Source organism: Bufo gargarizans, chromosome 1, assembly GCF_014858855.1.
Source record: "Bufo gargarizans isolate SCDJY-AF-19 chromosome 1, ASM1485885v1, whole genome shotgun sequence".
NCBI lineage: Eukaryota > Metazoa > Chordata > Amphibia > Anura > Bufonidae > Bufo > Bufo gargarizans.
The window spans coordinates 569,159,219-569,186,891 of NC_058080.1; the positions used below are offsets into that span (position 1 = coordinate 569,159,219).

General features: G+C 40.7%; 1 protein-coding gene across 1 annotated transcript in view; it reads right to left on the reverse strand.

Moving 5' to 3' along the window:
* AACS (acetoacetyl-CoA synthetase) overlaps nucleotides 1-27,673 on the reverse strand; it is a 103,570-nt gene that overhangs the window by 8,392 nt on the left and 67,505 nt on the right. The window contains exons 11-17 of the mRNA XM_044275649.1: nucleotides 23,389-23,453; nucleotides 22,091-22,213; nucleotides 20,415-20,528; nucleotides 13,329-13,454; nucleotides 10,228-10,297; nucleotides 4,493-4,551; nucleotides 3,700-3,902 (exon numbers count right to left, since the gene is read on the reverse strand). Of these exons, the coding sequence (XP_044131584.1) occupies nucleotides 3,700-3,902; nucleotides 4,493-4,551; nucleotides 10,228-10,297; nucleotides 13,329-13,454; nucleotides 20,415-20,528; nucleotides 22,091-22,213; nucleotides 23,389-23,453 (760 nt within the window). The remainder of the gene's footprint in view (nucleotides 1-3,699; nucleotides 3,903-4,492; nucleotides 4,552-10,227; nucleotides 10,298-13,328; nucleotides 13,455-20,414; nucleotides 20,529-22,090; nucleotides 22,214-23,388; nucleotides 23,454-27,673) is intronic.

Below are 27,673 nucleotides of genomic sequence, written 5' to 3' on the forward strand. Positions count from 1 at the left end.
AACACTAGTGTTGAGCGAACTTGTGTTTTAAGTTCGGCGTCTAAAGTTCGGGTTATCGAAGTATCCCGTTATGGATTCCGCTACCACAGACCATAACGGAATTTAGAATCCATAACGGGATTCTTCGATAACCTGAACTCGAACTTTAGACGCCGAACTTAAAACACAAGTTCGCTCGACACTACTTAACACCAGTGTGAATGAAGCCATATGCCATCACAAAGTAACTTATCAATCACAGAACAAGCACTGTGTCCCACGTCCAAAATATGTTTTTAGAGCACAAATGGTGATGTATAGAGCACAATGACCCTATCATAGTGCTAGATTCTGGCCCTAAAATATTTGCCTTAGAATAAGCTGTGGCTCTACGTATGGAAGATGAACAATTCAACAACAATCAAGTCGCACGTTCATCCACGGTCCCCAAACTCATCTAACAGGGCGCATTCCTATGAAATTAAGGCTCATTTTCTACCAATTATCCTTTCCGGCAGACATGTAATGTTCTCTTCACTGTTTAAAACAATATTGAAAATAACGCTGGAAAAAACCCTCTTAAAATACCATCTAGAAGTAAAGTAACAAATTTAACACGCGCACATAATTAGTTTTCAAAAGAGAAATGGTAAAAGCCTGCAAAGAAATCAACATGTGAATACGGGGAATTCACCTGGGACCTCCCCCCTCCCCCCAAAGTGAATAAAATAAAATAGGAAGTTATGAAACAGGCAGAAATAAAGACATTTTCCATCCCACAGATACATTAAAGAAAGCTTAAGAATGCATATCAGTCTCCACTGTTCTCTGCCAAACTCATAGTTCCTTACATTAAATCTAGTGAGGCAGCATTATGTTAAATCCTGTTTTTCAGATGCTTATGACTTATGGGAAGAAAGACTCAGATCATGATGAAACTTGGCAGTTATATAACCATTCAAGGTCACAATTCTTTTCCAAACTTTCCTAACATTATACTTGGTAGTTTTTTATTCTTTTATTCTCCCTTCGACATATTAACACTATCAGAGCTGGTAGGCAGTTTGCAATAAAAAGAAAACCATTTATGACTATAATTAACAGGTTTAATTATGCACTACAATTTTATTTAGAAAGTCTAATTTAAAGGTTGGGCTTGATGAACTGGTGTCTTATTCAACTGTTCCGGCGGGTGAACAGCCTGTCCGATCCGTCCTGCCGCTAGTTCACGTGTGCCCCGGACTGCCACTCGCCGTGCGCTGCCATCGGAACTCCGCCCCCGCCCCCATTATAGTCAATGGGGACGAAGAGGCAGCTCGGGGGCACATGTAAACTAGCGGCAGGACGGATCTGACAGCCTCCTCTGCCGCTAGTGTGAAAGTACCCCAAGTAAAGAAACCTGTGCAAGTAAAAAAAATTATAAATAAAAAGCCACCTTGGGCTGGTTGATACCCTTCCCATGTATACTGGGCAGTAATTTGAATTGCAATATAATGGCAAAGTAAAAGGTTTTATAGTGTATAAATAACAGTGCCAAGGAATATGGAGTGCATACATAGCAGAAGTGCAGAGAGTCCAAAGAAAACCTCCGTACAGTGCCAACCTTATACCAACACAGTGGCCAATAATTAAAGGGGGTTTTCTGGGACTTTAACACTGATGATCTACTCTCTTTACTACAATAACTCGCTACAATGCTAGCCTTAGGCCTTTTTCACATGAGCTAGTTTTCCGCACGGGTGCAATGCGTGACATGAACACATAGCACCTGCACTGAATCCTGATGTTTCAATAGGTCTGTGTACATGAGTGTTTTTTTTTTTCATGCATCAGTTCTGCTTTGCGTGAAAAATGCAGCATGTTCTATATTCTGCGTTTTTCATGCAACCCTGGCCCCATAGACGTAAATGGGGCTTCAGTGAAAAACACATTGCACCCAGAAGCAAGTGCGGATTCAATCGTTTTTCACTGATGGTTGCTAAGTGATGTTTTTTGTAAACCTTCAGTTTTTTATCACCCGCGTTAAAAACGCATCAAAACGCATTGCACCCGCGCGGAAACAACTGGACGCAAATCTCAGACAAAACGGACTATACTTGCTTGCAAAATGGTGCAAGTTTCCCTGAACGCATCCTAATCAGTCATGCTCATGTGAAAGAGGCCTTACACCTACATATACAGTGCCAAATAATTATAAGGTTTTTTACAGGATTTCCTCAGTTTTTAGTTAGCCCCCTAGCATGGCTGACCTAAAGAAGGAATTATACTGAGCTGCTCCAGTCCTGCCAATGACTGGCCTCAGTGGTGATGTGTCCCCAAGTGGCACGTCACTGCTAGGTCACATGTCATGTGGAAAAACATCACTATTACGACTAGTCATTGGCTGCATTGGCACACGTGACCCTGTCTGTAGCATGGCCAGAAATAAACCAGCCTGGGACCACAACATTGCTGAACGCAGCCAGGGAGCAGGACAGGAGTGGACCGGCTGAGGAGGATTCTTTCATTAGGTCAAACACAGTAGGGGCTAAGTAAAAAACCAAGGCAATCCTAGAAAACCCCCTTTTAATATTGATACGGTCATACCTAAAATACCTCCATACGGTGCCAACCTTGTACCTACACACAGTGGCCAATAATTAAAGGGGTTTTCCAAGACTTTAATATTGATGATCTATCCTTATGGCAGACCATCAATATCAGATCAGCAGGAGTGCAACCCTCAACATCCTCAGTGAGCTCATTAGCTGTCTGCAGGAGCTGTTGTACGACAGTTATTCCTGCTGCAACTGAAAATAAAACCCTTTAGTCTGCTATGTAGTGCGTAGAGCAAGGCTTCTCATCTTTTTGTACTGGAACTCACGAGCCAGAACATAGTGATGCCTGGGCCTCAGTGGTGGACGAAGGGCACGTCAAAATTACAAAATGTCACATGACTTTTTTTTCCTAAACGCATAAAATGGGTTGGTTATGAGTAAAATTTCTTCCATCAAAGCTGCCTCCTCAGCCAAACCTTATATCAAGGTTGTCGATATCAGATCAGCGGAGGTTTGGCTCACGACACCTCTGCCAGTTAGGGTCCATTCACACGTCCGCAATTTTGTTCCGCATTTTGCGGAACGGAATTGCGAACCCATTCATTTCTGAATCCGTACCTGCACTTCCGGGTCCGCAATTCCATTCCCGAAAAAAAATGGAACATGTCCTATTCTTGGCCGCAATTGCGGACAAGATTAGGCATTTTCTATTAAGTTGCGGCGATGTGCGGTCCGCAAAATGCAGAACGCACATCGCCAATGTCCGTGTTTTGCGGATCCGCAAAACACACACGGACGTGTGAATGGACCCTCACAGAGTAGCACTGTTGTAACCATGTAATGGGAGTAGCACTGTTGTAACCAGGCATGGCCGCTACACTGTCGACGGAGCTGTGCAACACAGCTCCTCCAAACAGATGATTGGGGTGCCAGTAGTCGGAATCCCGCCAATCTGATATTAATAACCGATCCAGAGGATAGGTCATCAGGATCCCCTTTAAGCATCCCAAAAGATGGTGCTTATTTCCCTGGTGTGTCCAGTGGCTCAGTACAACACTATAGAAAGGAGGCTGGTATTCTGGGCTTGAAAACAAGAAAAAGGCAAAATGTGTTCAAAATATGATTTTAGTCCTCAAATCCGTAATGAGGTTTGTTACAATCTAGTCAGCAGTGATCTACTTACCGGAATGTCTTTTGTTTCGAGGATGAGGGCTGGCACGTGTCTGGCAGACAGAGCTACACGGATGGAATCCCTTATCCTTTTCACCAGATCATTGTTAAAGGTGTAGTTGTTGTTCATTTTAATGAAGAGAATCACTCTCTCCTCCCCATCCTTATTGTACTGGGGGACGCACAGGCTGTCTGAGACATCCACAAATGATTCGACTGCAACAAGACAAAGTCAACCTTGAATACAGATCCACACAACTCCAGTTCATCAATATATTGGACAGTAGGAACATGGTCTATGTCACCATATTTTCACTCAAACCTTCCATTATTGCAAATGATTTTCTTATTGCATTAGTGTATTCTCTCCTTCCATGCGTCTGAACTTTTGTACGCTGGGCTTTCCCACTACTTAGAATGCGGTTGCAGCTCAATGAGGTTTTTCCAATAATGACTGTATGACCTGATCTATCCTCTAAGCCCCAGTAATAAGCAGCAGTTAATGTCTGATGGAGACGCGTAAAAGGGAATTGGAGGGGAGCAGTGGGAGTCTAATCTGTATCCATTCAGGAGACGTAATAATGGCTGTTAGTACAGCCAGTCAGCAGCCGAATGTTGAAAATGTGTTTAATTAGCAAGTCCCAGTAGTGAACTTCTGCATTACAAACCTCGGCTACACATTAGTCATTTCTTCCTACTTAAAATCCTGACAGTTTCTTATTTTACAACCTCCTCTTTACATTATGTAGAAAATTAACCTAGTCACAGGCTGGAGGGTCTCAGATTGTTAAGACAGATCATTTTACCTATATTGTAGATCTCCGAGCTCCCAAATCGTACCCCATTTGGATTCAGTGTTCCATCACTGAAAAATAAAAGCATTGAGCCATTAAAACCTTTATACTATACAGAGAAAGATGTACAATATTTGCACTGTGGCAATTATTAAGACTTTTTTGTTTCCACTGTTGAATGCATTTCTAAAAACTGGAAGCCTAGTTAGGCTGTGACTCAGCTTCCGGCGACCAGGTGTATCACTGCATACTGTTGTGCTTTTTTATAAGTGTATATAACATTAGGTAAAATTATCCTAATTATAGTGGATTTGGTATATAATAGGCCATGTGTGTTATATTCACCATTTTGTATGTATTTTAAAGATGGCCAAGAGAGGGTCATGGGAAGGACGCTGTTAATAAGATTTCTTCTCAGGGATGTACCTGTCTGAAAAGAGACCTTCTTGTCTACTTATGGATTTTCGACAGTAGATAAGAATGTTCTCTAAAAGCAGCTGGTAGTAATTACCTCTAAAGTTTGGTATTTATCAATGAAGCAGGAAATCTGTGATATCTACATAACACTTATAATCAACCTTAGTTTTGTATAAGAAAATCAATAAGCCATATGTATCGTTTCATATGGTTACGTATTCTTAAGGACGTTTATGTATCTGTCATCATATATATTTCTCAATAGGAACGCATATATTCCTATTATATAATGAAAACAGTTTAAGTATGGACTTTGTTAATGAGTATCTGTAAAGATATTATTTTAACTAACCATCAATCACCTGTTGGTGTAGCAGAGGGGGCACAGATATCTCTGTGAGAAAACAAGGCTCATCATATTATCTATAACATAAATTTAGGAGTATAGGAAACATTCAATTGGTGCCCAAATGTCTGTGTTTTAATTGGTAGAAGTGTCAGAATTAATCCCTCTAGCTTTGATTTAGGTTCCAGAGGTCATGTGTATAGAATGTGAGATAAAGTCATTCTTGGATATTTAACCCTTAACAGAATGATACTAATAGCCTAGGTAAGAGTGTCACCTAAGGGTAAATGAGTAACATTACACCAACAGCAGAAGTGCATTTTGGGTAATACAATGACATAACAGTCCTTATCATATGTACACGCCTAGCCGACAATGATTGGAAAACTAGGAGCTTCCAAGCTAGGAAGGTGTGTCTAACTGATAAGTTTGTGATCATACACCACAAACACGAGGGAGGGAAGAAGAAAAAAGGGGAAAACGCAGAGAAACAAAGAAAACCCAGGAGAAAGATCCTAATGACCAGATCGTACCTTAGAGCTGACTTCCCTTAGTCTCTGCACATCATCTGCATTCTCGGTAATGTATAACTTTATTTTGTGTAGTATTGATCTAAATTATCATCCTGATATTCAGAAAACTCCCGCTGTTGGCGGATGTATAGTTGTTAAAAGTGCTACATCAATATTGTCATTATTCAGTAACGATGCATATTAATGAATAAAAGACCTAAATATTGATTTCAGAGATAACTCTATGATTGGAATAATTTCATTCCATAATCAATACCAGGCTTGATAATCTATATTGCTACCCCATTATCGGAGATTTGTCATAGTTTGTGCAGAGCAAGGATTTGTATCTTTTATTAACATTATTAACATATAATAGATAGATATAAAAAATATCTCAAAAGTGTGGTCGGGATGTTATATTTCATCTTATATCTGAGAGGTACTGTGTATGCGCTGGTATTTGTGTTGGTGGCGAATTTAGGGTACTGCATATCACTGTGTATCATTGCAGATTATTGAGTTTCACATTGATTAATCTTTGATTGTATTTTAAATTATTGTATATTAAATCATTTATATTTTTGCATAGACGCTTGTACCTTGTTTTACTGATTGAACAATATAATTAAATAACCGATCAAACTCTTTTTGAGGCGTTATATATGTCCACCTCAAGGATCAATAATCCTTTGAAATCTTTTCTTTGATCTTTTCTTTTATATAAAGCCTTTTGCTTTATATCCCCGACAATACACTGTAGAGCAAGGGATCTGTGGGCTGCAGACGGTTTGCGGCCCCAGTCCTGCTAGACAGAAACAAAGCTGATCATGTCTCTGACCAGACAGCTGAATTGAAGGTCCTGCTCCTGCACTCTAGCAGACAGAAGAGGTTTAATATACAGGGTCCCTCAGAGGTGTCAAATACCTCTTGGGGGACATATTATATGGCAAAAATACCTCTTGGGGGACATATTATATGGCAAATATATATATAAAAAAAATGTAAAAAAATTAAAAAAAAATGATCAAATAATAAAATGTCCAAAAAATAAATGCCCAAGCCAACCAAAACCATCTGTCTGAAGGGATGGTGCTTAAAGCCATGGCATGTGTCCACTTGTTAGCTCCATTCAAATTCCGTGGCATTCAAGACTGTGGCAGTTTCTGAGGTGGAGTACGTGGTGAGGTTTGACAGCGCCATAATCCACTGTGCGAAAGTACCCTAATATGCTTTTTAACCTGTAGGATACCAGCGCTGTACATGTACAGCACTGGAAACAGGATCACAAATCCCAGCGCCATACAGATAATGCGCTCTGATCAGGCAGGCGCAGGAGCTGCGCCCGCCCGATCAGCTGCATGGGGTCCAGCAGTCACTGATAGCCAGACCCCTGCTGTATGCGCCGGCATCAGTGAAAACACTGATGCCGGCGCATTAACCCTGCCGGCACATGCAGTATCCTGCCACTGCCGTTATTAACAAAGAAACTCTGCCACTGCACAGACGCTCTGCAAGGCACAGATTGTTCCCTGATGAGCCATTTAAGTATGGCGAAACGTGTTGGTTGGCGCTTTTAGGTAGTCGAAGGAGAGATGACTAGATCAGGCCCGAGGTTCCTGCGGCTGGGGGAGGGGGGGGGGGGGGTCGCTCTTTTCAGGGCGAGTGCTCCAACTACAGCCAGTCAGCCAATCCACCCGCTCTAGATGATGAGGGTCAGAAAAAATTAGGCTGAGCTGAGAAGACAGTAGGGAGCACTCTATGCAATACTTACCTAGAGAAGCTAACCCCACCGGTAAACCATCAACATCTGAGTAGGGCATAAGACCATTCAAATACGATACCCCTCCTCCTTCCAAAAGCAATGCGCAGAGCAGTGCGTTCAGAAGAATTTTTACACTAACTTTGTCTCATTTATTTTAACCAGAAAAAAAAAAGTTACGTATTATTATTTCTCATGAAAGTACTATACTCAGTTCATCATATAAAAACTTCCTTAGGTATCGTGGCTGCCATCCGTGTCAGCCTGTGAAATCCAGCCCTCTGGATCTCACAGGCAGGAAGCTGTAAATGTATTACACTGGTAATACACTTACAGCCAATGCATTACAATACAAAAGGGGATCAGACCCCCAAAAGTTGAAATCCCAGAGTGAGACAAAAAATTAAGTTAAAAAAGAATAAAAATTAAGTTTTACAGAAAAAAATTAAAGTTTTGAGTAAAAAAAGTTAAAGTGTCCTTTTCCCAAAATAAAGTAAAAAATAAATAAATTGTAAAAAAGGGAAAAAAAGAAAAGTACACATATTAGTAGGTATCGCCGTGTCCGTATCGACACTTAAAAAAATTAACAGTGCCAAAATATAAATTTTTTGCTCACCTTGCCTCACAAAAAGTGTAATACCAAGTGATCAAAAAGGCGTATTTGGCCCACAAATGGTACCAATCAAATAGTCGTCTCACCCCCAAAAAAATGAGACCCTACCTAAGACAATCACTGAAAAAAATAAATAAATATGGCTCTCAGAATATGGCAACACAAAAACAAGATTTTATTCTGTTCAAAAAGGCTTTCACTGTGTAAAACTTAACAAAAATAAAAATGATAGACATATTAGGTATCGCCGCGTCCGTAACAACCTGCTCTATAAAAATATCACATTATATGCCCCCTCAGGTAAATGCTGTAAAAAAAAAAAAAAAAGCCAAAACAGACATTATTTTTTACCTTGCCTCACAAAAAGTGTAATACCAAATGTAAGATCAAAACGTCTTATCAACCCCAAAATAAAGCAGACATATGGAGAATGTTGATAACTATTTTATGAGGAATTACTGTCTGTTTTAGGGCTCATACACATGACCGTGGTTGTTTTGTAGTCAGTTCTTCACAGCTCCGTTGTTCCGTATCTGAGGTTTTTTATTTTCTCTGAATTAAGTCCTCTTCCGTTCCGTTATTCCACAAAACATATCCATATGGTTTCCGTATGCGATCCGTTTTTTGCGGTTCGGAAACAGAAACAGTAACGTATTAATCGCAATATGGGCTGGGCATAGCATTTCTTCAGTATGGATCCGCAAAATACGGATGAAATACAGAAGACATACGGATGCATTCCGTGTGCGTTCTGTATTTTTTGAGGACTCATTGACTTGAATGGGGCCTCGGACCACGATTTGGACATGCACTACTTTTTTGCGGAATGGAAATACGGAAACGGAATGCACACGGAGTACCTTCCATTGTTTTTGCGGACTCATTGAAGCTAATGGTTCCGCATACGGTCCGCAAAAGAAAAAAAGGAACGGAAGCGGAAAGAAAATACGTTTGTGTGCATGAGCCCTTAAAAGTAGAAAAAGGCTACTTTCACACTCGTGTTTTGGCTTTCCGTTTGTGAGATCCGTCATGGCCTCTCACAAGCGGTCCAAAACGGATCAGTTTTGCCCTAATGCATTCTGAATGGAAAAGGATCTGCTCAAAATGCATCAGTTTGCCGCCAATCAGTCTCCATTCCACTCTGGAGGCGGACACGAAAACGCTGCCTGCAGTGTTTTTCTGTCCGTCCTGGGATGTGGAGCTAGACGGATCTTCTCTTCTCTGACACAATCTGGCACAAAAGAAAACGGATCTTTCAATGGAGTTCATGACGAATCCGTCTTAGCTATGTTATAGACAATACAAACCGATTCGTTCATGACGGATGCATGCAAATTAATTATTGTAATGGATCCGTTTTTGCAGGTCCATGACAGATCTGCCCAAAACGGGAGTGTGAAATTAGCCAAATTGAGATTTAGAAAATTATACATTTTTCCAAATTTTTGGTACATTTTGGATCATTTTATAAAAAAAGGTGAAATATATTGACTCAAATGTACCACTGTCATGAATTAGAATGTGTAACGAGAAAAACTCAGAATGGCTTGGATATGTAAAAGTGTTCCAAAGTTATTACCACATAAAGTGACACGTCAGATTAGCAAAAATCGGCCTGGGATTTAAGGTGAAAAGTGTCTCGGTACTGAAGGGGTTAAGAAGGAGTTTGGCTCAACACCACCATATAAAAAGGTTGGGGACCTCTGGTAAATAAATAATAAGGAAAAAGTTGGGAGACATCAAGTGAGACACCTGTCCACTCAACATTCTTTTAAAAGTCACGCAGACACCCCTAAATAGCAGTACAAACAGCTTCTAGCTGCATTTAATATACATCTACAGATGCCTAAACAATGAAAGTGCTTCTGTAGAGTGCTCGCGTTTCATAGCGACATATCAAAGATTTTATTGGTGGGGGTCAGAAGGCCAGAATGCTGAGACCCCCACTGATTGCTAAAACGAGCCCTCTTTCCTCTCTGCAGGAGATGGACTCAAGACCAGGTCACAGACTTTCGTTTTAGACCGTCTTCAGCAGCAAGGAGAGAGCGCTCTATGTGAGTGCTTCTTTCTGTGTGAGAGCAAGACAAAAATACACACCTGCGTCCCAGCATAACAATTCCTCCCGTTTTAGGATTTATTTTGCAATAGTCTCCATGCGCCCAGATACCTAAAATACAAGACATGGTTGTAGGAACTGTTCAATCTAGTTCTAAGATATTAATAGGTATGTTATTGTCAAGATGGCTCCCCTGTCTACTGACGTGGAACAGGTGCACCAATCAATGGTGACTCACCCGGTCACCGATGGGTTAACTTTAAATTATACAGTAAATGATGGGCACTCACTATCTGGAATCACCTCAAGCTTGCAATATTTATTTCTATAAAAAAAAAAAAAATTAAAAGGCCATCACACTTAGAAAGACAAGTGCTAAAATATAATGAGGATAAATGAAAAAAATAAAAAATGAGGATAGTAAGTAAATCACCAAATGGATTAGGCAGTACCAATATAATTCTCTGATGATGGCCAAATACCTATTGGAGAATTACCACCATAGATTGTACAATATCGTAGCACATATATTCACATCACAAATATTATGGCCCTGGAAGAGCTCAAAACAGTTCAGTAGGTGCAGTCTATTGTGTACAATTTGTTATAATTCTCATACGGTCTTTGATATTCCAATGGACGACTTCTTACTGTCCATAATGCCTAAAAGTAATATAATACCGTCATGTTATACAGAGTGTTGCGATTGAGTCGCAATCTTAGTGAAGTACTGGACAAAGATGCAAGGTAATTAGATATATATCAACAGTGTCAAAGCATCACAGGTTCGTTATTGCGTTGGTTCCATTAGATTTGCATAATTATCTTTCACTTTACTATTTGTCTCGTACCGTGATTTCATATAATTACTTATACTTATAATTCTCCGATGATGGCCAAATACCTATTGGAGAATTACCACCATAGATTGTACAATATCGTAGCACATATATTCACATCACAAATATTATGGCCCTGGAATAGCTCAAAATATTGAACTCTGTATTCAAGAACAGTGGGGTCTGAAATCACGGTACGAGACAAATAGTAAAGTGAAAGATAATTATGCAAATCTAATGGAACCAACGCAATAACGAACCTGTGATGCTTTGACACTGTTGATATATATCTAATTACCTTGCATCTTTGTCCAGTACTTCACTAAGATTGCGACTCAATCTCAACACTCTGTATAACATGACGGTATTATATTACTTTTAGGCATTATGGACAGTAAGAAGTCGTCCATTGGAATATCAAAGACCGTATGAGAATTATAACAAATTGTACACAATAGACTGCACCTACTGAACTATTTAGAGCTCTTCCAGGGCCATAATATTTGTGATGTGAATATATGTGCTACGATATTGTACAATCTATGGTGGTAATTCTCCAATAGGTATTTGGCCATCATCAGAGAATTATAAGTACTGCCTAATCCATTTGGTGATTACTTACTATCCTCATTTGTATTTGATTATATTTTAGCACTGTAAGTGTGATGGCCTTTTAATATACCGTATGTTGATTCTTTTTTTATAGAAATAAATATTGCGATCATTTACTGTATAATTTTAGTTCTAAAATAGTGACATTATCTGCACCATTAGCTTGCCGATTGCATTCAAGTATAAATGTGCACTGGCGTGAGAAGCTCCCCAAAGGCCCTATTAGACTGCACGATTTAGGGCTCACAATCTAAGGTCCCCATCAGTATGTCTTTGGAGTGTGGGAGGTAAACCGGAGTACCCGGAGGAAACCCATGCAAACACATGGAGAACATACAAACTCCATGCAGATTTGTCCTTGGTCGGATTCGAACCCAGGACCCCAGTGCTAACCGCTGAGCCACCGTTCTGCCCACAATTCATCATTTGCCATTCGGGAGGCCAGCGTACACAGTAGATGGTTAGCCAAACCTGTCAAAATCGGAGCTGAACATGTCAAAAAAGCTTAAATGGGTTGTGCAAGAATGGTGGGATTTGGGGGGGAACAAAGTCCCCCACCTCCACTCCACACACTTTACCAGACCTGTAAAGAAATGATTATTTACCTGCTTCCCGGCGCTGGCTCCCCATTCCTTATCCTCAGGCCTACGATGCTCTGCTGGGCTATCTGAATGTGAACATCTGTTTTGACATTGCCGCAGCCAATCACTGCACAAGAGGAATCGGTCACTGCAGTAGCCAGTGATTGGCTGTGGCAATGTCAAACCAGATGTTTACATCGAGGGAGCCCAGCAGAGTTTTGCAGGCCGCGGGGAGTCAGCACTGGAAAGCAGGTAAGTAATTTTCCCTTTACTGGTCCGGCAAAGTGGAGAAGAGGGGTGCCAAACCCCCCGCATTCCTGCACAAGCACTTTCAAGGTCACATCAGTGCGCCAAGATATTACACTGCAGTCTCAAGGAATTAATATCTATCCCATTGACACAATGTATAAACAATTGTGGGTTTTTTATGAAAATTGTTCCCCACCAGCTAACAGTGCCACTGGTAATAAACATTCGGGGAAAACACATGTAAAACTAATCACTACAGCGCTCACAATCCGATGGGCCTTTTTGTATCTTGTATACTAGACTCTTTTTGCCTGCAGGAATAACAGCATCACACGCTTAACTGAAATATGGCCATTTCTATTACAGAACCAGCTAAAGAAACTGGAAGATAAATAAGTGGTGGAGAGACCCTGTCCAGATTTTACACTTTCACAGCGCCTCTAGCTCCACCGCAGCAGGGGGGCTTCTACAGAAAGAAGAAAGCTGACACATTTCACACCCTAAAGGAAACTGATCTGAAAGCATGATGTTTTATAGAGCATAATAAATGCATAGTATGCCACATAAAGGACACAAATAAACAGCAGAAGAGAACAGAACAAATAACAATGCACGACTTATGTGAAATACAAAAGCACTTTGTCATTATAAAACCATTCTATTCTAACCCCTGCCCATTTGTCTTGAGATTATGAAGTCACCCACTTACTCCATTACAGTAGGCATGCCTGCTTCACGCCTCATTATGTCCTCCGCTGCCTGTTGGTCAGATACGACCACTCACTGCCTCCATAGGGATGCTACAGTAATTACAGACAATAGCCCGTGTTTAGCCATTACTTTCCTATGCTAATGTGATACCTGGGAATTTGGAGAAATAAGCTTTCTGGTATTTGCTGCCATCTTCATCGTTCCAGAAGTGCGTGGGCTGAGATGGTAATGGAATCATACAAACCAGCTCCCCGCTTTCTCCCCACACTGCTTTTCCTGAAGAAAACAGAAGATATTAACATCTATCTGCATAATTAGATGATATATATATATAGCGTTATACTGAAAAGAATAAGAAGGATACAGATTATCCACTTACATGGCAGACCTGCTGAGCGCTGGTCTACAAGTTTTAACTCTTGTTTTTCCCCTAGTAACTACTAAATTAAAACCACACAAACTTGCTTTATTTATTCAGCCGTGTCTGTGTGCTATGTAAATTTGGTGGCAAATGCGTATCCGATTCACAGATTGAAGGTTCTGAAGATGAATGTTTAGTGTGACCCACTTAATTAAGCGTATTCACTGCAAACCTGGCATTAACACCTTCACAGGGGAGTGGAATGGATTGACACAACAAACGCAAAACTATCACAATGTGCGCTGTTCTGTCAGAGAGGCAGATTATTAACTGTCTGGTCACCAAATTCTTTTATCTTTGGCTCAATTAACTTTTAAGGCTGTTTATCTTAAGGGTCCATCACACGGCCAAGAATCCTAAAGATAATCGCTAACGAGCGTTCATAGGAACTCTCGTTAGCGATTATCTGGTGGTGAAAACGTACCTGATCGAGGAGCAAAATGCTTGTTCATCGGGTCATCCGATTGTTTGCGCACACACAAAAATTGTAATTTGCCGACAGCAGTAATCATAATCTGCTGCTGGTAAACAATGCGTATGGGGAAGAGCGATGGAATTAGTGATCACTCCTCCCCATACAGCTGTCTCCTTCCCAACAATCAGCTGTTCTGTCGTCCTATGTAAAGGTTAGGGGATAACTATCAGATTGATGGGGGGAACCCACACCGATCATAAGAATGGGGGCCCCGGACCCCCCCTGAAATTAATGGAGAGGCTAGTGATGCGCACTCTCCATTCATTTCTATGGGAGTTCCGGAATTCCCATACAAATGAATGGAACGGCCACATGCATGCCTGAATGGCTGCTCCATTCATTTCAGGGGAGGGGGGGTGCCGAGCCCCAGCGGTAGGATCTCCACCAATCTAGTAGTTATCCCCTATCCTGTGTATAGGGGATAACTTCTAACAACCCCTTTGGTTCGCATCAGTGCTTTGATTTACACTGTCCTATTCAGATATAGGAGAAAACTAACAATATTAATGGAAACAACGAAGACACCAAGTGACGGAAGCTAACAGCACCTGTTGGATCCCATTGACTATAAATGGGATCCACCGGGTTCGGTTAGAAAACCCAGCTACTGTGCAAAATGGTGCAGCACACTGCATTTTGTATGTTAACAAAGCATAAGACATATATATATATATATATATATATATATATATATTATGCATAAATATATAACTATATATTACAGTACAGACCAAAAGTTTGGACACACCTTCTCATTCAAAGAGTTTTCTTTATTTTTATGACTATGAAAATTGTAGATTCACACTGAAGGCATCAAAACTATGAATTATATACATAACAAAAAGTGTGAAACAACTCAATATATGTCATATTCTAGGTTCTTCAAAGTAGCCACCTTTTGCTTTGATTACTGCTTTGCACACTCTTGGCATTCTCTTGATGAGCTTCAAGAGGTAGTCACTTGAAATGGTTTTCACTTCACAGGTGTGCCCTGTCAGGTTTAATAAGTGGGATTTCTTTCCTTATAAATGGGGTTGGGACCATCAGTTGCGTTGTGGAGAAGTCAGGTGGATACACAGCTGATAGTCCTACTGAATAGACTGTTAGAATTTGTATTATGGCAAGAAAAAAAGCAGCTAAGTAAAAAAAATGAGTGGCCATCATTACTTTAAGAAATGAAGGTCAGTCAGTCTGAAAAATTGGGAAACTTTGAAAGTGTCCCCAAGTGCAGTCACAAAAACCATCAAGCGCTACAAAGAAACTGGCTCACATGTGGACCGCCCCAGGAAAGGAAGACCAAGAGTAACCTCTGCTGCGGAGGATAAGTTCATCCGAGTCACCAGCCTCAGAAAATCGCAGGTTAACAGCAGCTCAGATTAGAGACCAGGTCAATGCCACACAGAGTTCTAGCAGCAGACACATCTCTAGAACAACTGTTAAGAGGAGACTGTGTGAATCAGGCCTTCATGGTAGAATATCTGCTAGGAAACCACTGCTAAGGACAGGCAACAAGCAGAAGAGACTTGTTTGGGCTAAAGAACACAAGGAATGGACATTAGACCAGTGGAAATCTGTGCTTTGGTCTGCCGAGTCCAAATTTGAGATCTTTGGTTCCAACCACCGTGTCTTTGTGCGACGCAGAAAAGGTGAACGGATGGACTCTACATGCCTGGTTCCCACCGTGAAGCATGGAGGAGGAGGTGTGATGGTGCTTTGCTGGTGACACTGTTGGGGATTTATTCAAAATTGAAGGCATACTGAACGAGCATGGCTACCACAGCATCTTGCAGCAGCATGCTATTCCATCCGGTTTGCGTTTAGTTGGACCATCATTTATTTTTCAACAGGACAATGACCCCAAACACACCTCTAGGCTGTGTAAGGGCTATTTGACTATGAAGGAGAGTGATGGGGTGCTGCGCCAGATGACCTGGCCTCCACAGTCACCGGACCTGAACCCAATCGAGATGGTTTGGGGTGAGCTGGACTGCAGAGTGAAGGCAAAAGGGCCAACAAGTGCTAAGCATCTCTAGGAACTCCTTCAAGACTGTTAAAAGACCATTTCAGGTGACTACCTGTTGAAGCTCATCAAGAGAATGCCAAGAGTGTGCAAAGCAGTAATCAAAGCAAAAGGTGGCTACTTTGAAGAACCTAGAATATGACATATTTTCAGTTGTTTCACACTTTTTTGTTATGTATATAATTCCACATGTGTTAATTCATAGTTTTGATGCCTTCAGTGTGAATCTACAATTTTCATAGTAATGAAAATAAAGAAAACTCTTTGAATGTGTCCAAACTTTTGGTCTGTACTGTATATATATATATATATATATATATATATATATATAAAAATAATCTCCAACAACACTTCAAAGTCTGTGAAATATGCTATATGTTTTACCAATGTGTCGAATGCAACATTTCAGCTTGCCTTCTTCGATTTTTTAAAAGAAAGGCCCAAGACGGTGGGCTGAAACAGTTTGCTGTCAGACTTTTGCCTGAAGCAACCCCTTGGATCTGCACTTTGTTTCTTCTGTGAGCCTTGTGCTTTGTTGCTGTGTTTCATATATATATATATACACACACACACACACACAAAATATTCCTCTACCTAAAATTGCAACACCAAAACAGAAGGTTATACAAATCAAGGCTGTAGCAGGTGTCACTAAGATTTGCAGATGATCAAATGTGGGAGGGACATAAAAGCCAGATTGAATGCAAAATTTTTAGCCAAGTGAAACCACAAAAAAAAATCAAAAAAAAAAATCGGATCAAGTCGGATGATTGTGCGATGCCTCCTTTGATGACCATAATCGTTGTGTTCACAGTCTCTGCTCTTTAACATCACTATTTTTGTCCAGTTGCTTCACTTGGCTCATTACCCTTGTGCTGCGATATCACTCATTTTATTATTGTCGTACAGAGATACCAATTTCTATTAGATTTGTTTTGCGGCATTATTGTACTTTTTATAGCTGTACTGTCATATCACTGTGTGCATTCTACCTCTGATGTGACATTTTACTACGGGGATAATAAACACAGAAGATATTATTGTGTGTATTATCCATGTTCTTTTCACAGGATAATTCTGTGCATTGTGTTCATTTTGGATGTGTGTAGAGTGCACTAGGAACGGACACATGCCACATGGGAAGGAATCGGTACTATAGACTGCATGGAAGTTGGGGGGAACCTATTACAAGGCTTTGCATCTGGACCTAGGAATTTTCAAGTTATACTTCTGGGTCTCATGCAGTGGGCCAATTTGCCTGCATCAGATAGCCACATACACAGAATGAAGCGTGGTTTTGAAGGCAATTCTTCAGTTTCACCCACAAAACCTTGCAGGTCCTGGCCACGGCACGTGGTTCGGTTTCATCTATTCTTAGCACTAGGCTGAAATCACAATTGTAGTTTTTGAGGCCAAAGCTAGGAGTGGATCCAAAAGGAATGATACCGTAAAGATTACGCCGTCCTGTTCAATCCACGTCTGACTATGGCTGGAAAAACTGCTTCAGAAACTGTATTGTGTGAACTAGCAAAGAATACTGGGAGATTTCAGCAGAAGGGTGAATGCAGCTCTGGATTCAAGATCTGTACAATATACCATATGTAAAGCAATGTATTAAAATAAAGAAACTGAGTATTTATCTTACTCTCAGCTCAAATAGTGTTCATCTTTGTAAAGTATGTATGTAAAAGGTAACGCATGGTATGAACAATATGAAAGACTGTATTTTATAGAATGCTGCACTGCAGGGTACAAACTACTGCAAACTATGAACAGTCACAAGCACCTTGACTCTTGCTCGGTAATAAAGCGTACGAGCATCCTGAAATGCACCTAGCTTAAAAATCTATGCAAAGCAAACTTTAATGAGAGGGTCTTCATTATAATGGATGTACAGTTAAAAGTACCTGTCACTACTTCCTTGGGGATAATTAATTTGCATTCCTTACAATCTTACCAATCAGGTTACAATTATTCAACCTCCATTAAAAACCTAATTTTAATCAAGTGAAAGTGCTTTATAAAATAAATCGTTCCTAGAAGCAAGACCTTCAGCATTAGGGACTCAATTACCAGGCCAAGGGTTATCAAGCAATTTATTTAAACACTCTAAAGATTGGCCAAACGTCAGCGCACAGTTTTCATATATTACGCAGACTCTACCATAGATCAACTATTCATAGAAGAAGCTGGGGATATAGATTGAAGTGGAAGACCCTATATGTGCAAGAATGGCACCTAATACATGATGGGGCCACATCCCAAGATTTGTGTTACATGTGTTATCCTTGTGCTGTGACATCACAGTGTGCATTATCCCTATACTATGGTATTACTATGTGCTATCCTTGTGCTATGACATCATAGTGTGCATTATCCCTATACTATGGTATTACTATATGTGCTATCCTTGTGCTATGACATCAGTGTGCATTATCCCTATACTATGGTATTACTATATGTGTTATCCTTGTGCTGTGACATCATAGTGTGCATTATCCCTATACTATGTTATCACTATCTGTGTTATCCTTGTGCTGTGACATCACTATGTACATTATCCCTATACTATGGTATCACTATGTGTGTTATCCTTGTGCTATGACATCAGTGTACATTATCCCTATACTATGGTATCACTATATGTGCTATCCTTGTGCTGTGACATCATAGCATGCATTATCCCTATACTATGGTATCACTATATGTGTTATTCTTGTGCAGTAGCATCACTGTGTGCATTATCCCTGTATTACAGCATCACTATTAGTGTCGAGCGAATCGAGCTTTGGATGCTTCATCCGAAGTCGCTTCGTTCAAAACTTCGGAATAATACTGTACGGAGAATCGTCTCCGTACGGTATTACAATATATGGGCTCAGATGAGCCGAAGTTAGTCATTCACGAAGTTTCAAAACAACGAGCTGTGCCACCGGCCGGGGCAAGCTCTGGAGTCTACACAAAAAATCTCTAATAACTACTAGGGTCCAGCCCCCTACACCTTTCCCCATTCCGAACGGCACTTAAGAAAAAAGAAAAAAAGAAGATCTAGAAAACCAAGAAAGACGCAGGAGAAACAGCCCTCGCAGACGAAAACCCAGGATAAGGTATTCTAAAATCTGTGAGTTTCTGTATATATACACTGCTGACCTTTCAAGTGCCGAGAGGCAGGGAAAATTAAGGGGGTACACGTCGCGCAGTACCTAATATACATAATCACTATATGTATTATCCTTGTGCTGTGACATCACTGTGTGCATTAGCCCTATACTACAGCATCACTATATGTGTTATCCTTGTGCTGTGACATCATTGTGTGCATTATCCCGATACTGTGACATCATTTTTTTCTGTTGCATTCTAACATCACCATCTGAATTGTGCTGAAGCTTTGACATCACTTTTCTGACAAAGTACAACATGTGTCCCATTAATAGGGAGCTCCTAAGTGATGGCATCTTTACCAGTAAAGAAAGGGAATGCTCGTGTACATGGCTTACGCCTCGCAGATTACCCGCATAGCACATAGGAACATTACATGAGCATCTTATGGCATGTCTCACATACTTTATGAATGAAATCAACTCTTCCATTCGCAAGGTCATTCTTCTCATTGCTCAAGAGAAAAATGTCCAGTGTAAAAGTTCACAATCATTCCTTATGACTATAAATCAATGGTAAAGGTCGGTCACAATGTTCTTATGGTAGCAGTGGGAAGCTGCAGGAGAACAGAATTTAAAGACTGAAGACTAAGAAAGAAAAATAGAAAACCTGTGCCTGTCCTCAGAAAAGAAATCCTGAAATTTGCAGCTGACAGTACTCTGCTCACATGCAGCAACACATGCCACAAAAGCTGCTGAAGGATTGGGGAAGTTACTGCTGACGACTGCAATATTATACCTGTATGATCCGGCAGAGGATTTCAATACCGGAATTAAACGCATCCATTTTGATTTTGCACATCAGGATGCATCCGTTCCTATAGGATGCAGTTGTGTGAAATCAAAACGAAAAAAAAAAAAAAAAAAAACACATTGAAAGTCACTAAATACATTGAAAGTCAACGGGTGACTTGCATTGTTTTCAATAGTGACTGATCCGTTTTTTTTCCCCCATTTTTATGACCAGACACAAAACTGCAGCTTGGAGTGGTCTTGTGTCTGGTTACAAAACGGAATGCCGATGGAACGGAAGACAACCTGATGCATCCTGAACGGATCTCTTTCCATTCAGAATGCACAAGGACTAAATGGAAACGTTTATTTTTTTTCCGGTATTGAGATCCTCTGTCAGTGAAAGTAGCGTAAGAAAAATAATCACCTTCTTCATTCCATGCTTCTATCCCCATTGCTAGATTCCGGGCCTGGATTTCTCCTCTGTAGACTGGAATGCTGACGTTTTGTCCCATGAAACAAGCTATAATATCGGTGCCACCTTGAAAAGAATACACAGTCATTTACCTGGCATACATAAAATAAATAAAAATGTATAAAAAAAACTTTCAATTATTATCATATCAGAAACACACAAAGAACACTTAATAAGTGTATGTAGGAAAGTATGAGATGTCTGGTCTATCAGGAGACCCCTACACTGCATAGTCTCATAGACCTACATTATTAGTAATGCATTTTCACCAGGGCTATTGTATGGAAAAAAAACTCTTTGTGAACTACCTTCCACTGACCCACATGGCCAAGCATGTATGTTGTCACATAGAGGAATAAGCCACGGCCAGATGCCTCTAGTAGCAAGCTTACCTCCTGGAGAAATCCAAGATGCTCAATCCTTCTATTCCCCAACATCTATGGTCAGGGAAGGGTCGGGAAACTCAGATGATTGGCCAGTCCCACCAAAATTAAATGGGTTTGTGGATGTTTTTGTATCTTACAAAAGAGGGATGCACCTAATTATATTTGCTGTGCAGCTGAATGTACCAGCATTGTGTCCTCCCTGTAAGTGGCCATTCCAAGCTGACTCTAATGTTCTTGATACTATGGTCAGGAAATCCAGAAACTCTCCTTACCCCCATTCACAAATATCTACATACACATATATAAATTATTTTGACTGCTCGTTCAGAAGCTGTACTTTTATATGCTACATTATGTTTTGCACTAGTTACCTTGATTACATGACAATAATTTGTAATTAAAATTTTAGAAATTGTATTTATTGTAACCAAATCTCTTTTATATCCTTGCATAATGAGCTAGAGAAACTCACAGCTGCTTTTAATTAATGCACTTTTACTGGTGACAAAAAAAAAACATCCAAGTGAAGAACTAATTTCCCAGTTGGAAACTGTTACATATATCCTAATTAATCAGGGGATTTTATTGGTTTAGCTTATAAAGGTTGTCTACACGAAAACTGGAGCAACCAGAATGTACAATTAAGAGGAGTGGAAAAACTCATCTGTGTGTTTGTCCTAATAATTCTGTGACTTTTCTACGCTCACGCCAGGTCCAAAAGAGAGGGCGTGGTGTGGACAGAGAAGGGGACGGGCTCGCCAGCCGGCCCATCTCAGTTATCATTTTCTATGCCTGAGGATCTTCTCAAGATGACTCCTCTACCAGTTCTCCGAGGCCAAAACTGCCTTTCCTCACTACACAAATACACTTGCTGTAGCCAGCAGCTTCCTGCAAGCCAATCAGATTTGATTACTGAGAGACACTCCTCCGCATGCAGAGTGGAGGACCGCCCCATCTTCTGTTTACACTAAGGGGAAGAAAGACAAGCCCCGGCAACGATCTTTTAAGGGACATTAATGAAAGCTGTTATTATAAGGTAATAACAGATCTTTTGATAAATTATTGACAGAGTAACTCAGGTATACATGCCTAGCTCTAATAAACTAGCAAATAAAAAAATATATATGACAGTTACACGTTAAGATAAGAGGACTTTAAACCTTCAGAATATGTTGTAGCTATATATGCAATGCAAAACCTACACATTTGTCTGAAAGTGTAAGAAAACGTCTTCTCACTCACCAGAGATGGAGCCGAGGAGAACAGTACTCTTTATATGTTCATAGACATAATCATAGCTTTGGGGCTTTAATGGCGAGCCCGTTGACAATATTGTATGAAGAGTTTGCAGACTGTGTGTTTCACCTGGTAGGAAGCCATGTAAGTTTATATTACTTCATGCTCGATTACACTAAAAGTGCTGTTAGCTAAATTATTGTAAACCATTGATTTCAAATGCAAGTCCTTGAGTTGCCATCCTATATGTAGACTGAAAGTATCCCCAAGATGTTCTTTTCTATTGTTGCGAGAAGCAAATGTGCCTAGTTATACAATGTTAAAGGGGTTGTCTCATCATGGACAATAGAGGCATATCGCTAGGATATGCCCCCATTGTCTTATAGGTGCTACCGCTGGGACCCACACCTATATCGAGAACGGAGCCCCGCAAGTGAAGGAGGGCGCACTCCACATGCGCAACAGCCCTCCATTCATTTTCTATGGGGACCCATAGAAATGAATGGGAGCGGGGGCCAACGATGCGCGGTATGCTCCTATTCACTTCTATGGGGAGCCGGCTTGCTGGTGGCCGGACCGGAGTCCTCCAGCCACCACCTTGTGGGGCTCAGTTCTCGATATAGGTGAGGATCCCAGCGGTGGGATTCGCACCTATAAGACAATAGGGGCATATCCTAGCGATATGCCCCTATTGTCCATGATGAGACAACCCATCTTCTGCATTACATTCACATCTAGTCAAATACATATGGTAACTGCTGAAACTAGTCCCTAAAAAAATAACAGCATCATAAAACTGCACAAAACATTGTTGAGGCAGCTTTTTTTGCATTTCAAACAGGTAAAACGCCTACAGATATGCCAGCAGTTCTCTAACATTTCAACCACTTTATGTTTTTTTTTTTAACCAGTCTTGACTTTGTGTTCAGTTCTAGATTTTTTAACACTAGCATGCACTGCAAATGAAACCAGCTTAAAAGTCATATTAGAGCATATCGACATTGTAGAGAAGGGATGGCCAACCTGCGGCTCTCCAGCTGTTGCAAAACTACAACTCCCACCATGCCCTGCTGTAGGCTGATAGCTGTAGGCAGTGTGGGCATGGTGGGAGTTGTAGTTTTGCAACAGCTGGAGAGCCTCAGGTTTGCCATTCCTGTTGTAGAGGGTCTTACACCCTTTGACGCCCACCATCAGCAAGAGTTGGGAGGCACCATGAGCAGCTCAGACTCTGGCGGGCTTATCACTTCCATACTTTACATGGTCAGCCATGCGTTTGTGAAATATAAGAAAAGGAAGAAACTTACGCGGTTTAAGGTTTTTCTCCTCTAGAACTGCCAACCACTTGGCACCAGTCCCCAGAATGGTTATCCTGTAAAAACAAAAGCCAGGCTTGTAAAAGCTAGACAAATCTTGGTTAACCAACGTGAACTATAGCAGGTCATCAGGAAAGAAAGCATTCCATTCGTGGGCCAGATCTTGTTATATAATACAGGTTCTATCATTATATTGAGTCAACACATTTAAGGGACCATCACAAAAGTACTACATGCATGTGATACCATAAAAATCTCAGGTCTCCGGTACAGGAAAGAGTTGTGGAGCACCAATTCTGCCTGAAGAAAATAAACCTTGCTTCTTTAATTTTGTGAAAGCACTTTAGACATACAATGGAGGTAAGTTTACTCAAAATGTTATTTCAATTTTACATGCAGAATGATATAATTACCTGATGAGCAATTGAGAAGTGACACACATACACTTAAAACTGAGTTAACTGGTTCAAGGCTACAAAGCAAACCATTAAAGATTTAGCTTTAAAGGGGTTTTCCCATGAATAATATAAAAAATGAAAATCAGATCATATAGTGCATGACCATCTCTGTCTAACAAAGCTAGAACCAGCCCTGTACCTCACATGGATCCAGAGATCTCACTGTACATTGCTCTGCAACTGGTGGCAGTTGAAGGATGGATCTGAGCATGTGCTTCTCTGTCAGTGAGCCGGGCAAAGAATTTTTAAATAGGGAAAACAGCAGGTGGCGCTATTTAGACAGATTCCAGTGAACAACTCAGTCGCTATACCAAATTTTTAATTACGGTACATGAAAGTGCAAAAGTATTCAGATCCAGTTGCTGTTTTTAAAAACGCTGAAGGTTTTTTATGGGACAACCCCTCTCATGTATAAAATGTACAGTACTTTGTTAAAAAAAAAAAAAAGAAACAGATACTGTACATAGTGGTGTACAAAACAGTTACAAAAATAAAAGGATGCTGACTTATAAATCTGTGGTGTTTAGACTCCCTGTGAAGCCCACGTTGTACCAAATGCAATTATTACAATTAATAATATGTGCATTGTATCAGGAATGAGCTACAGCTTATAATATATTTTATTCACCCTCTGGTACTTAAAGGGGTTGTCTCATCTCGCCGTTACTAAGGCGAGATGAGACAAATTTCTGACCACCTCCCGGCCAGGAAACAGCAGAGGACTCCAGCCAGGAGGTGGTCAGAATGGTGTCTCATCTCTTCTTAGTAACGGCGAGATGAGACAACCCTTTTAAGTTGAAAAACTCCTGGACACATGCTGTGAGAGAGTGCAGCCGTGTCTAAGGTGTTATGTATTCCATGAGGCTCGAGTGTACAAACCCAGAAAACATCTCGTTACCAGATCTAAAGCCAGCCTCATTCACTACCAGTTGCTCCTTTCTGATAGGTTGAGGTTAGTTCGATTACTGGAAGAGTTAAGTGAATTACAAAGGAGATGTATAGCCAAGGACACTCTTCTTAGCACCTTTAAAGAGGACCTTTCATGGGTCCAGACATTAAGAAACTAAGTATCAGGATACGTAGGGAATAAGTGCAGGGATCTAACTAGTTTTTCATTCTCCTGCCTGGTATGCTAATTTTAGCATCAGAACAATGAGGAGGAGACTGAGTCTTTCTCCGTGGACGTCTCCTTCTCCCTGGCTTTAGCGCTGTCCAATCGCAGCAGAGAGCGTCGCAGCCACGGAGAAAAAAAACTCACCTTCTCCCTGTGACGCTCTCTGCTGCGATTGGACAGCGCTACAGCCAGGGAGAATGAGAAGTCCACGGAGAAAGACTCAGTCTCCTCCTCATTGTTCTCATGCTAAAATTAGCATACCCGGCGGGAGAATATAATGGGGGCCACAGCGGGCAAACGGAGCGGCGCCTAGAAAAAAATAGTAAGTGCAGATAGATCCCTGCACTATGCCCTACGTATCCTGATACTTCATATATAATGTTTGGACCGTCAAAGGTCTTCTTTAAGACCTAGTACTGTCAGTATCACACAATAAGGTAAAAAATATAGAATCACCTAGTATATATTTATAAAAATCACACAATAGATAATATAGACAATATTACACAAAATGTGCATTAAATCAAATAATAGAGACTATGAGGTAGGCCTCTATCACAATAGGGAACAGGCATTTCTACAAACGCTCATCCCCAATAATCAGCCTGATTATCGGTCGGTGTATAAGGACCTTTAGTGATCAGTTGCTTTGTTATGGAGAAAACGTACTTTTAATGCATATACAAATGACCAGTTAAGTGCAAAAAGCCACTCCGTGCACCCTGGTTCCTCCTGCCAGTTCCTCCCTCTTGATTGACAGGGCCAGGCAAGAGGGCTATGCTGGCCCTGTCAATCAAAAAGGAAGGGGAGGGACTGGCAGAGGAAACAGAAGGAGTGAGGGTGCACAGAGCGACTTCGGCTCACCCTTGGTGCACTTAACTGCCCATTATCATATGGAAAAAAAGTACTTCTCCAGAATAAAGCACCAGATTGCTAAATAAAAGCTATCATTTCATTCAATTGAGCTAGTCCTACAAGGCATTGTGCTTGGTTTAACAGTGAATTTCCTGGTGACAGACTCTTTAAATCTAAGTGAGAATGAACCTACGCTTTAAATTATTGGTTTGCACCTGGTTTACTTGTAATCAATAAAGAATTATGACCATTGCTACTTAAAGCATGCCTGCAGCAATCAATAAAACCATGCCACCAATTTATCCTCAATGGTACCAGAATAGTATGTCTAAAAGTCTCAAAGGCCTTATTTCCTTGATGTCTAATAGGAAGCTGGGATGGCTCCATTTATCTTGCAGACAACCTGAAGCCTCTGTAGTTACTACAGAGATTCAATTAAACCAGTCCAGGAAGTTAAAGGGAATGTGTCATCAGAAAAAGACCTATTTTTTTAAAACACGTATTGTTTAATGCATTTTTTTAAAAGAATTTTTGATGATGATGTTATTTTTAATACATGTTAATATCTATATTTAAACAAAAACCATAAAATCCTGTTTTTTGCTCTGGCCACTAAGCCCAATAATAGCGCTACTTCTTGGTCTATGCAGATCGCTTTCCTGCAGTTATGTGCTTATCTGTCATTCTAATCCTGCCTGTAATGATATCACCTTTGAGTATAGATAAGACAAGATCCACTATTCACTATAGATGACTGTCAAAGCTTATCTATTCTTTCATAGTACAATGACCTCTGCACAGAAAACTGCCTAGCAAACTCTCCCATAGAAGTAATGTAATAACCATTCTGGAGCATCTATTCTTATGACTGTGTTGTAAGATTCCTTTATTATTCCGGCTACAAGTTATGAATGGATTACTAACAGTCTGCAATGAAGGTCCAGATAGGGGTCACGAGAAACCGGCAACACTGACTGGATAGTGTCACTTTGCAGGGACACGCACCTAACTGGTAAGGCTACTTTCACACTTGTGGCAAAGTGATCTGGCAAGCAGTTCAGTCGTCGGAACTGCCTGCCGGATCAGGCAATCTGCATGCAAACGGACTGCATTTGTAGACGGATCCGGATCCGTCTCACAAATGCATTGCAGGAACGGATACGTCTCTCCGTTTGTCATACGGACAAACGGACCGTTTCTATTTGTTTTTTTTTTCACATTTTTACCAGTCTGTGCATGCGCAGACCGGAAGGACAGGCACTAATGCATTTCAATGTAAATTAATGCCGAATCCGGCATTCCGGCAACTGATCCGGAATTTTGGACAGAGAGAATACCGCAGCATGCTGCAGTATTTCCTCCGTCCAAAACGCTGTTCAGGGACTGAACTGAAGACATCCTGATGCATCCTGAATGGATTTCTCTCCATTCAGAATGCATGGGAATATGCCTGATCAGTTCTTTTCCGGTATTGAGCCCCTAGGACGGAACTCAGTGCAGGAAAAGAAAAACGCTAGTGTGAACGTACCCTAACACCCATCTAGACCTTCATTGCAAACTACTAATTCATTCATAACTTCTTACTGTAATAATAAAGGAATGGCACCAGAATGAATGCTCCAGAATTGTTATTAAATGGGAAATGCAAGTGGTTGCTACAACAGACATGTCAGGAGAGGCGACAGCTCCTCTTTGAGGGATTACAGAACACTAGCACCACATTACCCTGGTGACTTCGCACACTCGCCTGCCAAAAATCAAGCCAATAGTTTCTGAATGCCCCACTGTGATATAATTCTGCGATCCTTTGGCCATATATTGAACCGGATCATTTACCTGATGGCACATT